Here is an 11,813-nt window from a genome sequence, read left to right as displayed (position 1 = left end):
ATGTTATTTGACCCAAGTAAGCAAAGCAATTATTGAAATTATCAAGGGTGATGATTATGTATATTTAATCAATGATTAAAGGTGTTTTAATATATGATTAAATATTATTTTATTTTTAATATAAAATTATTTAATTATATAATAATATATTATGATTATCTGAGTATTTAAATTATGTATTAAAAATATATATTTATAATTTTATATAGGAGCAAATAAAGCAATGAGGAATCTCGTTGTCACGACTTTTGACGAGTAAAGAGGGAGGTAGCCTTTACTTTATTATCAAAAGGAACGGAGGTTGTTCATCCTCAATTAAAATTTTCAATATTTTACATATCCACTATCGCAGTTGGTATCCAATCGGATGTCAATATACTTGTGGCCCTCCTCTCTTTAAGCCGAAAAGCCACCCACTATATTGCCCAAATCTCTGCAATTGTTCTCTGTAAATTGCACTTGCATACCCAAAATGTTAGGGTGGTAATTGTAATTTTGTTTTTTCACAAGGACCCTACTTAATTTGAATAATCTGCTCAAGAATTAATCAAATAAGTGAAACTCTGAGTGTACTGACAATCCTATCATTATATTAAATAAATTAAAATTTTGATTTTGATATGATGTTAATTTATACTCTCATCTTTAGCCACTCCTATCTTTATCATTATAAGTAACGTCTGGGGCTTTCAAATTTTCTTTTTCATCTCTTCACTACCTTTTACCGAATTTCTATTTTTTAAATTTCTTTGTCCAATTCATTTGTACCAGGAAAATTAGTAGTGAGACCCACTGCTCACTCCACTAAAAAGTAAGTGAAACTTTTCCCACAAATGAAAGCAACTTGGAAATATGGGAAGATTTAGCATTTCGGGGAGGCTTCCCTCCCACTTCTCCTTGCAAGCAAGGCATGGAGAATTAGATCATCAAACCATATTTCATTTTACTTTGGATTTCTGGCCACAGAACGATAATTCAATAAAAGAAGAATGTTGTGGTACGTGATCCTACGTATTTCAATTTTTATTCAATAATTTTTTTCTTAACAAGGATGGTTTATGATTTATGAGGCCTGACGGGTGCCGTGTCTGAGTAATGTGAATGAAAAATAGACAAAAATATGAAACACCCACCAGTGTGCAGCTTTCATAAGTGAAATTATATCTTTTCATTGATTATGTTGTTAGAAAAATATATATCATATCAAACCAAAAGTTTCCATTTCTAGGCAGGCCCTTTGTTTTCATATGAATAAAACGAATATATTGGCAGAATATTCTTCTCTGTTGATAATTCTATTTACCTTTATTTCCTGAAAAAAAGGCTTTTATTTATTATTCCATAAAATATGATTCATCTAACTGTGTCTCACCGCATTTCTTAGGCATAAATCAACTTACACTTGACTAGCCAAATTATTTGTATAAATCTCATTTACTTTTTTCTTTTTTTTTTTTCATAATAAGACTGGTATAAGATGAAGTAATTCATGTAAATCGTTTCAATAATTAGTCACATAATTGTTATATCATCTAAATTTTTTTGGGTTACTCAAGTTGAAGCTAAAGCTGGGTTCCAACATCAATGGGCACATCTTTTACAGTCTATTTTGGTCAACTTTCTTGTCCAATCTTCACTATCAAACTCAGGGTAATGTATAATGATGCGAAATTGCTTTTATTTTAGAAGTACACCTTCTAAAATGGCAGGGTAATTTTATACGAACAAGACAAAGATATTGAAATCGATAGACACAGACCGTCTGAGCTCATGATGACACTAGACATTATTACAAGAAGAATTGAACCCATCAAGTCAATGCTATGAAAATAACAACACTTGCCTTCACCCTTGAGCATTCACCTCCACCTCAATCAATGCTTGGGCAGAAGATTTCTGGCCTCTGCTTTTTATGCCCAAGTACTATTCCAAAACCCTGCTTTTCATCTCTAAAACTTTTGCTTCTTCTTGAATTAATGTTGTCTTGGACTCTTTTGAAATCTATCAATGATAAGACAGCAAGTAATGATAGCTATCAATGTGGAGTCGTAGTCGTAGACAACTAGAATACAAAATTATAGGATGTAGCCAACTTCCAAGTGTGATTTGTGCAACACTTTTCTTCACCCTTGCTTGAACATTCACCTCCACTTCAATCAGTGCTTGGGCAGAAGATTTCTGGCCTCTGCTTTTTATGCCCAAGTACTATTCCAAAACCCTGCTTTTCATCTCTAAAACTTTTGCTTCTTCTTGAATTAATGGCCGACATTTTCTTGTTGCCTTGGACTCTTTTGAAATCTATCAATGATAAGACAGCAAGTAATGATAGCTATCAATGTGGAGTCGTAGTCGTGGACAACAAGAATACAAAATTATAGGATGTAGCCAACTTCCAAGTGTGATTTGTGCATATTTCAAGACATCCACCCACGTGTGTGTAATATAAACCGTGAAGGGCAGCCAGATCTATCATGTTAATATTTGAGAATGAAAGATGCTTGATGCAGACAGAAGAAGAGCAAAGGTTTAAACGTTTAGGGAAGATATTTTAAGATTAAATTTTTAAAGAATTGATATGAAGATTATGAGGTTGATCACGAATCCGAAAAGTTACGTGAAAACAATCCAATGACCCATAGGAGTTCGCCTGTAAGAGGAGAAGGGCAGAGATAAGAGAGGTAGACCGTGGGAAGATCTTTAACATCTAGTCTCCTTTACAAATTAAGGCAATGGGGAGTTTACGGTATCTACACCATATAATCGTACAAGAAAAGTCACAAATTCTATAAATGTTACAAATCTTCTCAGCAGAATAGAGATTTTACAATAATGACAAATAAATACACAACACGCTGCAATGAAAATGGAATACAACAAACCACCTAAGGCAAAGATAGATCAAATTAGTTAAATTTCGAACTAACTTGATGCTTAATTTTGAGGACTCTTTCCCAAATTCGACAATCTTGGTTCTCCAGTCCTTGGACTTTGAAGTCCTCTTCCAGGGACACGAGGGCTTCTTTCTCCTCTTAGTTCACTCATCCGAGGACTGCATGAAACACGCGGGCTTTGAAGGTCATGTGCCGGAGTTGTAGAGGAACTTGTAATTTTAGGACTGCTTGTGTGCCTAAATTCACCACGGCTTCTAGTGATGACCTCATCTAAAATCTCCCCATCGCCAACAGAAGCAGCGGCTCCTCCTAGCTCTCTCTCCTGTGCATTAAAAAAACCGTCCATCAAACATTCAAACCAGTCATGTTAATTACAAAGTTGGAATGATTTTTCTTTTTAATCGTGTCTAGAAGAAATCGTACTGTTGCGAGATTGAATGGTAGGGCTGGCGCCTCTTCATACGCTGCAGCATCTAAGTCTTGAAGGTGCGCCCCTTTAAAAAACTTGGGCAGTATATATTGTCTTGCGGGAACCAACAACATGATCATCAAAGGGAACATGACCCCAGCAATTGGAATCCAAGTAAGCCCAAAACATGTAAGCAGATAAATGGTTTGAAAGATGGTAAATACTGCAATTGCCTTGAAAGGCACGGTTTCCACAAACGTAGCATGGTACTCCTCAAGGACTCTGCAGGAAAAATATAGGTGTGTTGGGCGTTATCGAGAAGGAGGTAAATTAAATGAAATAATTAATTGAAAGTTAAGGGTTTGGAAATGTTTACTTGTATCTTCGGCTTGGTGCAGTGAAGAGCAATAAGATCCTTTCCCAGAATTGGTTACCAGGCAAACTTTCAATGGCCATGAAGGCAAAGTAGCCCCAAAGGACTGCAGTTGGTATCATTTTGAGGACAGGCATTGCTGCAACACATGCTCCCACTAATATGGCTTGAAGCAAGTTACTTAAACGCTGTTCTTTTACCTCAACAGGCAAAAGATCATCAATCTCCTTTTCAATATCGAATACGGTCTCATCAACGGGAGCATCAATATTTCCCATACATGATGCTGCTTGAATGGTTGATTCTTTTAATTCCCCGAGTCCCTAGAGATTAAAAAAAATTGTTTTTTTTCTAGTCATTAAAGCCAAGATACTCAACCTTGTAAAAAAAAAATTCCAATTTCACAGGTAGCAATAATACCTGAGCTGCAGGCTGCTGATAGATTAAAGGGGTCTGCATTTGTTGATATGCTTCTTGCATATTCCCATACAACTGTCCCAGGCTGGCATTTTTTCTCATACTTTTGCGTGCTGTTGAAACTAGCCGGTTACGTAGCAGCTGCACTCATTAATAAGCACTAATGATCTTAACTTATTTGCTACCATTAACCATGGAAACTTTGCCTAACAGAGAATTAGCTGCATCTCTTTTAGTTGGTTTAATATCCTTCAACTAATCACTAAAGAATTATGAATTTACGCGTTTCACTCTGGGAATCTAGGAAAGATTACCTGATGTTTAAGAGTCGCCAAACTCTTTGTGTGCATAGGCGATTGTGGGATGACTCCATTAGAAGGAGGGATTCCGATAAGTCCACAGATTAAGGTCTGCCATAAAAGAAAAAGCAATTGAGCATAGGGAAAATTGCGTGTAGATAGTGAACAATAGGGAGTTGCATACCAGAAGCCCCAAAAGCAGTAAGTCATAATGATAAGACGATGGTTTTCTCAAATTGAACTCTTTCTGCTGAGCAAGCTGGGACGCTACACTGTGATCAAAGTAATAGAGCACAGCAATCATGGTTGCCGGAATGAAAGCTCCAATTATGTAGAAAATGGGAACGTTTCCCATGTCCTGTCATTTTGAATAATTTACTAGCGGTTAATTTAATCCTAATTTTATGAAAATAAATTGATTTTATCAGTATAATTGGATTAAACATGCCTTAATGACAGTCCAATTTGCATATGCACTAGGGGACCATGGATTTGGGCTATAGAGACGTCGGGGGATTCCCTCTGGAACACTTTTAGATGGTATATAGGAAACAGCTGTCCACACCAGAACCATAAGTGGCACACCGTAGTCTGCTATGAAGGTTCTAATCCAACCTGTCAAAACAAAAGTACGTACATCTTATTAGGAAGAAGATTGACTGTTAACTAAGATTCCCATAAAGTATAAAATACAAAGATAAGGCTTTTTTTTTTTTTTCTAAACCAAGAAGACTTGCCAGATCCATAGCGCCATGACCTTGCTTTCCTGCTTCTTAATGCAGTGTGGAGAAGGCCAAATGAGAGAACCATACCAAACATCCCATTTGCGAACCTCCAAGAAGGTATAAACTGTATTAATTTTGGATTCTGTCGTTGTGGAATTCGAAATTCTTCTACAACACCCTGAATATTTGAATTATAACAAGTCGGTAAACATATTAGTATCTTGTAAAAAGCATGACTGAAGTAATTAAAAAGACAATATGATCAATAAATACCATGAACAAGAACTTACTTTAACAGCTTGCTGCATGAAGAGCATTGCAATAAGCAGGCCAAACAATTCTCCCGCTATACGGGTGAATCTATTGATAATGGAGCAAGCTCCTAAGATAGCCAGCAAGAAGAGCAGAAGTGTCGTCCAAACACATACCCTAGCAAATTACAAAATTAAACAAGTTCTGTCAAGTTCTGAATACGGACAATTTAACCTACATGATGTAGAAGACGGAGGCAAAAATATAATAGGACTATATATCTAAAGGAAACATGAGGAAGTAGCTGACCATCCGGTCCACGCTAGAAACAAATTCCGGCCCATATCTGGCCTCTCTTTCGCAAAGTTGAACATAAATGTGTACATGATGACCGTTGGCTCTGCCACTCCAAGTATCAGCAAAGGTTGACCGCCAATGATGGAGTGTATAATCCCACAAAGTGCTGTAGATGCTAAAGTTTGAACCGCTGTAAGCAATCCCTCTGCATGTACAAAGTGGAGATTACACGCATAGTAAAAAAATTTGATAGAACTTTCCTTCTCTTAATTTCTTCTTTAATGCTAAGATTGAAAAGGCTGACAATGACCCCAAAAAAGCGAAAAGGGAAAAATTATTTCTAGAATAATTAAGAAATAAGTTTTTTTTAACAATTTCTGCCCATGTCCATACCAGTATCTCTCTCCAGTTGTTCACCAAATGATATGACTGGAATCGCAGAAGCAAAGAAAATATATGTGGTGGGAGCCAGAATCCTGGAAAACAATATGTATGAGTCACCAGTGATCATATTAAGATTAAACAATAAACAAAGTGTGAAAGTTAAAATATTAGAATTCTGCAGTCAATCACAATACATAAGCTAGCTAACAAGAACTATTTGTTTCACCGACTGAAAAAAAAGAGAGAAGAAGAAGAAGAATCACCTGAAGCCTGCTTTAAAGCCGCTAGTCCAATCTTGCTTGTAACACTTAAGTCTTCCTCGAAGGTCATTTTTGATCCCTTCAAAAGGTACAAAGGTCTCTTCCATTACTGAGATTCAATAGTTAAGCTTTCTAAGGACTGGACAACTTTTACAGAAGTTTTATGAACGTCTGGACGATTTCGGGGTTTTACAGATATAAGAATAGGAAGTGCCGTTGAAAGCACGAGCTGGTAAAGAAAATAGTCTTACAATTACATAATTTGGTTACTGAAACTTTACATAGATACCATGCCTATGTAACAAAACGAAAATTCTGTTCACCAAGAGAGAGAAGAATCACAAGAATATCGGCAGAGATCCTGATGAATTAAAAGAACATGTGATGTGAGCTTGACGTGCGTATGAATTCAAGATTCAATGCAAAGACGGAACTGCATAATGATCGAATATCATGCGAAGTTTCAATGAAAGAGAAAGAGAATGACTAATTATGAATGTAGTAGGAGTTGTCAACACACCAATTACTAGAAGAAGAGCTGCAAGCCCAAGCTCTTAGTGGAATGTAAGTTTAGGCAGGAAAGGATGAGAAGAAGGACTGGAATATATAAGCTTCTTCAATTACAGGGAAGGGAAGGGAATATGTGGATGCAAATGGAATCTAGGAAGTGAACTTGCACTCTTATTTCTATGGGGCCATTCCACCAGCCATGCATGCCAGCTTCAATGGTGTAGATCGACCCACTAAATGGTGGGTACCGAATTCAGACAGATCTGGACCGTTGATTCATTTCAGATGGTCAATGGTAGTACTGTGTAACTAGTACTTGATATAACCATGCACTTTAACAGTTCTATTATTCTCTAGAGAGGGTCAAATATGACATATTAAGTTGACTTTCCATACTGTAAATCGGGATCATGGCTTCAATACGTCCATATAAGAACATTAGCCATTGCTCTCCTGCCAGTATTCTCTAGTACTGAATCTTTCACGTGGTGGCCTTGCTTCAATGATAATAAAACTAGTTGACATTATTTTTCATCATGTGTTCAAGTATATGAAACCTGACTCAAAACTAAAATTATTTTATCTTTTCTGTAAATTTTACTAATATTTTACAGCCGTCCATGTGCTTGGACAACTCATGTTTGGTTATCTTCCAAATTCTTTCATACCACTCAGTATCTTAAATTAGGAAAAAAAAAAAAACAAGAGATTGATGTATATTTTAAACCATCCCTCTCTTTCTTTACCCTCATTCTAAGTTGTATATATTGACATTTGAATTTCTTTTTCTTTACAGAATATAGTCCAACTTCCAAGCACTTTAATCATAACTCTACCCACCATTCACATTTTCAGTCCCGGTACTGGGCACGATTGAAGGTCATGATTCATCGTGCTAATTTATAAGATGTAAGATCTCTGATTAATTAGTTTAAAAATATGAGACTTTAGTTATTGTAAATGATAAATAATTCAGTGATTAAAAAAATGAGATCCTGAAAAAAGAATTGTTAAGAAAATACTTGAATGCCATTTACTTTAAATAAAGTGTTTGGCAAAGAACGCACTTCTGGATTCTAAGGTATCCAATCTACACCACCCTTTCACTTTGTTCAGCATATTCATGATTGAACACTTGGATGGAAACTTTTCGTTGGTGATATAAACCGGAATTCAGTTTAAAATTTATTCTGACTTTGATCATAACCGGTGTGAACATAAGTTGGGTTACAGATTAATAAGTCCAAAATCCAGATTGTATGGTTTTCTAGTTTACTAGATTTTCTGAGTGAGGCTCAACCCTCAGCGTAATTTAATACATTTAAAGAACATTAAAGGCATGTAAAGAGAGCGCATGATAATATATATTAATACCAATTTATTGTTGTTTTCTTCTCAGTTTTTATTTGACTAACGACACCAAATATTGATTGTAAATGAGAAAGCTTTTTTGCCGGTTGAATTATTAGCTTGGAATATATATAGGCCAAAGGACTATTTCCCACCCAAGGTATGTTATTTTCCTAAGTTTTCTCCCGTTAATTTTGAAAATTCCATTTACCCATCTATGAACTGTTAAAATTAACGGGTTAAAAGGTAAAATATTTATTTTATCTATAATATTAAAAATAAATTAAAATTTAATCTAGTTTCCCCCTCAAACCTCTAAAAACTAATCATTTTTTCCTAGGTCAAGTTTAAAAAAATAGTATTCTCTCTCTCTGAGGGTTTAGTTTTCAATCCTCGATGTCAAATCCGACGCCATTGCTGATGACGAAGCTTTCTCGACGTACCACCATGCTCCAACAACCTCTCTTCCCTTCTCTAGAACGTCGATCGGCCCAAATCTGGCGTCATCTTCATTTGGAAAGTTGAAAAGCTTCATTAGGAGATGAAGCTCTTCAACTTTCCAAACAAAGACGATGTCAGATCTGGGCCGATCAACTTTCCAGATAAGGGAAGAGAGGCCACTGAAGCATGGTGGTGCGTCGAAAAAACTTCGTCGTTGGCGATGGGGTGCAATTTGACGTCGATGATTGAAAACTAAACCCTATGGAGAAGGGGGAATGCTATTTTTTAAAACTTGACTTAAGAAAAAATGATTAGTTTTTAGGGGTTGAGGGGGGGGGGGGGGAGAGATAAAAATTTAAGGGGTTAGAATTCCGTTAATTTTAACCGTTCACTGGTGGATAAATGAGATTTTCAAAATTAACTAGAGAAACTTTAAGATAATAGCATACTTTGGGTGGGAAATAGTCCTTTAGCCATATATATACATATAAAATCTCATCTTAGTGACAGGAGACTTTCACGATGAAAAGTAGGCAATGTATTATTTTGTTTCTTTTTCTTTTTGAATAAAATATTTTTCGTTTTGTCCTTTACAAATAATGATACTAAAAGAAATATTGAACCCTTCACCTGTTTGTTTTAATATTTTTTGCGGTGGGTAAGGGTTAGTTTCAAGCAAATTCAGAAGGCAGGCGAAAACTATAGGAATCAATCTTTTCCACGTATTTTTTTATATGGTATTAATTAAAGTTGTTAATGAAGTTGGATTCAAATGATTTTGTCTGGCACAGGAGTTTATTTATTCATCCTTATAATCGAGGGTTTGTAAGGCGAAAAGAAAAACACCTGTCAACAACGGTAGATGTGTCATTCTTACCTCACCATTGACTAAGTGGTGGGGTTTTGTTGTGTTAGATGGATCACTCCTTTGTCTATGTTCGTTCTTTTATATTTCCAGGCACCTACAGTCATTAATTGCTTCTTCCAACAAGTCCTTTTACTCTTTGATCGGAAATAGAGACTTAAGCTCCAATAACTATAAACATACAGTCATAAGCGAGATTATGATTACTAATATTTTGGCCAATAATATGGTAGGACATTTTTTTTTTTAATTTTGTTAAAATAATGAGTAATTGATGTTCAATTTGTTTTTTGTTGCTTATAATATTTCTAGCCTGTGTTGCTGCTCTTAATGTCAAGCCAATCTCCTAGAATTTCTGAAGCTTTAATGGAGGTTGACCTGGTAAAATACTCAAGAGCAGCTCCATCCCAAATAAAAGAAGTCGATACATTCCGCAAATCTTGTAAACCAGGCTGGCCGCAACTTGCTTCTTCATTGTAATAATTAGGAGGCCCTCCATGTCCGCACCAAGCCAGAAGTGGATTCTCCAAACCTATATATATAATAGTCAAAATGCACCCACCAAAAAAAAAATTTAGAGAAAGCTCATCAAAATTCGAGTCTTACCATAGTTTTTGTACTTGGCAAATAGGTTGTAGTTGATCTTGTATATGTCAACATACACAACAGTGGCGTCCTTAAGAAAACCAAGTAATCCAGTTCCATCAAGGTATGGCTGGCGATGCAAGGCATATAAGACCGGGAAGAGATCCTTCTATTCAAGTGAATTATGTAACCCGTCTTCTTTGATGGAGCTTCCTGATGCACCTACATTACATGAAAGCTTATATTAATTTATGTGGACAGGATATTAATTAGTACAAAATGTAAATTCAAGGGAGCATTTTCAGAAGCGAATGAATTGCCGAGCTTAAATATCTAGTGCAAACGGCACAAATGTGGGCTTCTCATAACAAAAACAAAAGTGGAGATCGATTAATCAATCCATGAAACCAGAATGGATTTCTTTGTTGTTAGCTCCAACGATAACCACTTTTTGCTGGAAAATTAGTATTGGGCTTAAGAAAATAGTACATGATCCAAAAGGTTCCTTTTTGTTTGGTTCAACAATGAAAAACGCTTTTTGCTTGCAAATTTGTATTGGGCTTAAGATAATAACCATGGCCCAAAATATAAATACAGGGTTAAAAATTGCGGTGAGCGTGGATCGAACACGCGACCTTCAGATCTTCAGTCTGACGCTCTCCCAACTGAGCTACCCCCGCATTCTGGGGGGTAGAAATAGCTCGCATTATTATATGATAATCAAAAACATTGTCCGGAAAGTGACATAAGAAAACCAAAAACATAATAAATGCGGAATGATTTATTCATATGTAAATTGATTTTCACAAGGAAACACCTTGTGGGTGGTTCTCCATCATGTATTGTTAAGCACAGAAATAGATCAACATAACATAATCATCGTTTAACATACATAATAAATAAATCAATTCAATTTATTTCCCGTTGCACGTTCTCCACATAGCCATGCAAAACAACTACTCACCACCAGTACCAATTTAAATCAGCAAAACAACAACTGAATCTGAATCGACCATCATCAGCAAGAGGCAATTTCTCTGCTTTTACAATTGCACCTACTGGAAGAGGTGTATAACTTTTGGAAGGGCCTTAGAAATGAGGGAAGCTATTTGAACCATCAACACCTCACCCATATGTACATGTAAAAAGAGGAGCTCCTTGTTGAAGACAACTTCTAAGTTGTAGATACTTTCAACCCATCTAATTCATAATCAATACAATCAAAGAGAAAGGATTCTTCACTGACAAAATTAAGATACATATATTTATGTATATATGTAAGAGTTATTCTAAGCCTGATTGTTTACCACAATGTAGACAGAATTAAGAGTACTTAATTTTGATGCGACTGAAAATGGGAACGTGTAAACTTAGCTTGTACGATTAAAGAAGGAAAATTCTAACTCTGAAGTCTGATTAATTAATGCAATTAAAGAATGGAGAAGAATCTGCGGGAAGTACCTGATCGAGTTTACTGAGGTGGATGTGAATGTTAAGTTCTTCTGGGGCTCTTCCCACTCTTTAGCCGACTGATTCTATTTACAAACTCTTCACCTTCTCCTTCTGCCGCCATTGATATCAGATTTTTTGTGATGTGCATGCTCAGATCTTTCTAAACTCAAATTCCAATCTCCGTCGACATCAATCAAGATTCAATGGATTGAAATGGGCCTAGTATTAAGAAAATGACGAATATGGCCCAGTAGAGATCTAACCTCAATTCAGTCCAACAGCTTAAAAACAAATGTCATGAAT

General features: G+C 35.9%; 1 protein-coding gene, 1 long non-coding RNA gene and 1 other non-coding gene across 3 annotated transcripts; all 3 read right to left on the bottom strand.

Moving 5' to 3' along the window:
- Positions 1-2,763: 2,763 nt before the first annotated feature.
- Positions 2,764-6,921, bottom strand: LOC123215468 (boron transporter 1-like). The gene is made up of 12 exons (XM_044635575.1): positions 6,311-6,921; positions 6,057-6,139; positions 5,676-5,868; positions 5,405-5,543; positions 5,127-5,292; positions 4,838-5,004; positions 4,574-4,747; positions 4,405-4,500; positions 4,094-4,231; positions 3,677-3,996; positions 3,315-3,582; positions 2,764-3,213 (listed from the first exon to the last, which is right to left on the bottom strand). Exons 1-12 carry the CDS (start codon positions 6,412-6,414, stop codon positions 2,932-2,934), a joined length of 2,130 nt encoding a protein of 709 aa, XP_044491510.1. The 5' UTR covers positions 6,415-6,921; the 3' UTR covers positions 2,764-2,931.
- A 3,744-nt stretch (positions 6,922-10,665) lies between these two features.
- On the bottom strand, positions 10,666-10,738 carry TRNAF-GAA. Its single transcript has one exon. It is a non-coding gene; the product is annotated as a tRNA-Phe (tRNA).
- Positions 10,739-10,821: 83 nt separating this feature from the next.
- LOC123217051 lies at positions 10,822-11,767 on the bottom strand. Its single transcript, XR_006502407.1, has 2 exons — positions 11,520-11,767; positions 10,822-11,258 (listed from the first exon to the last, which is right to left on the bottom strand). It is a non-coding gene; the product is annotated as an uncharacterized LOC123217051 (long non-coding RNA).
- Positions 11,768-11,813: the final 46 nt, after the last annotated feature.

The sequence above is a fragment of the Mangifera indica genome, chromosome 5, assembly GCF_011075055.1.
Source record: "Mangifera indica cultivar Alphonso chromosome 5, CATAS_Mindica_2.1, whole genome shotgun sequence".
NCBI lineage: Eukaryota > Viridiplantae > Streptophyta > Magnoliopsida > Sapindales > Anacardiaceae > Mangifera > Mangifera indica.
This window is presented reverse-complemented; position numbering and strand designations above follow the sequence as displayed.

Excerpts from the sequence above, each read along its gene's own strand:
- LOC123215468 (XM_044635575.1), bottom strand. The coding sequence starts at position 6,414 with ATGGAAGAGACCTTTGTACCTTTTGAAGGGATCAAAAATGACCTTCGA. Across the intron at positions 5,544-5,675 it reads TTTCTAGCGTGGACCGGATG|GGTATGTGTTTGGACGACAC; the intron begins GTCAGCTACTTC and ends GTAATTTGCTAG. Across the intron at positions 3,214-3,314 it reads TACCATTCAATCTCGCAACA|GAGAGAGAGCTAGGAGGAGC; the intron begins GTACGATTTCTT and ends TTTAATGCACAG.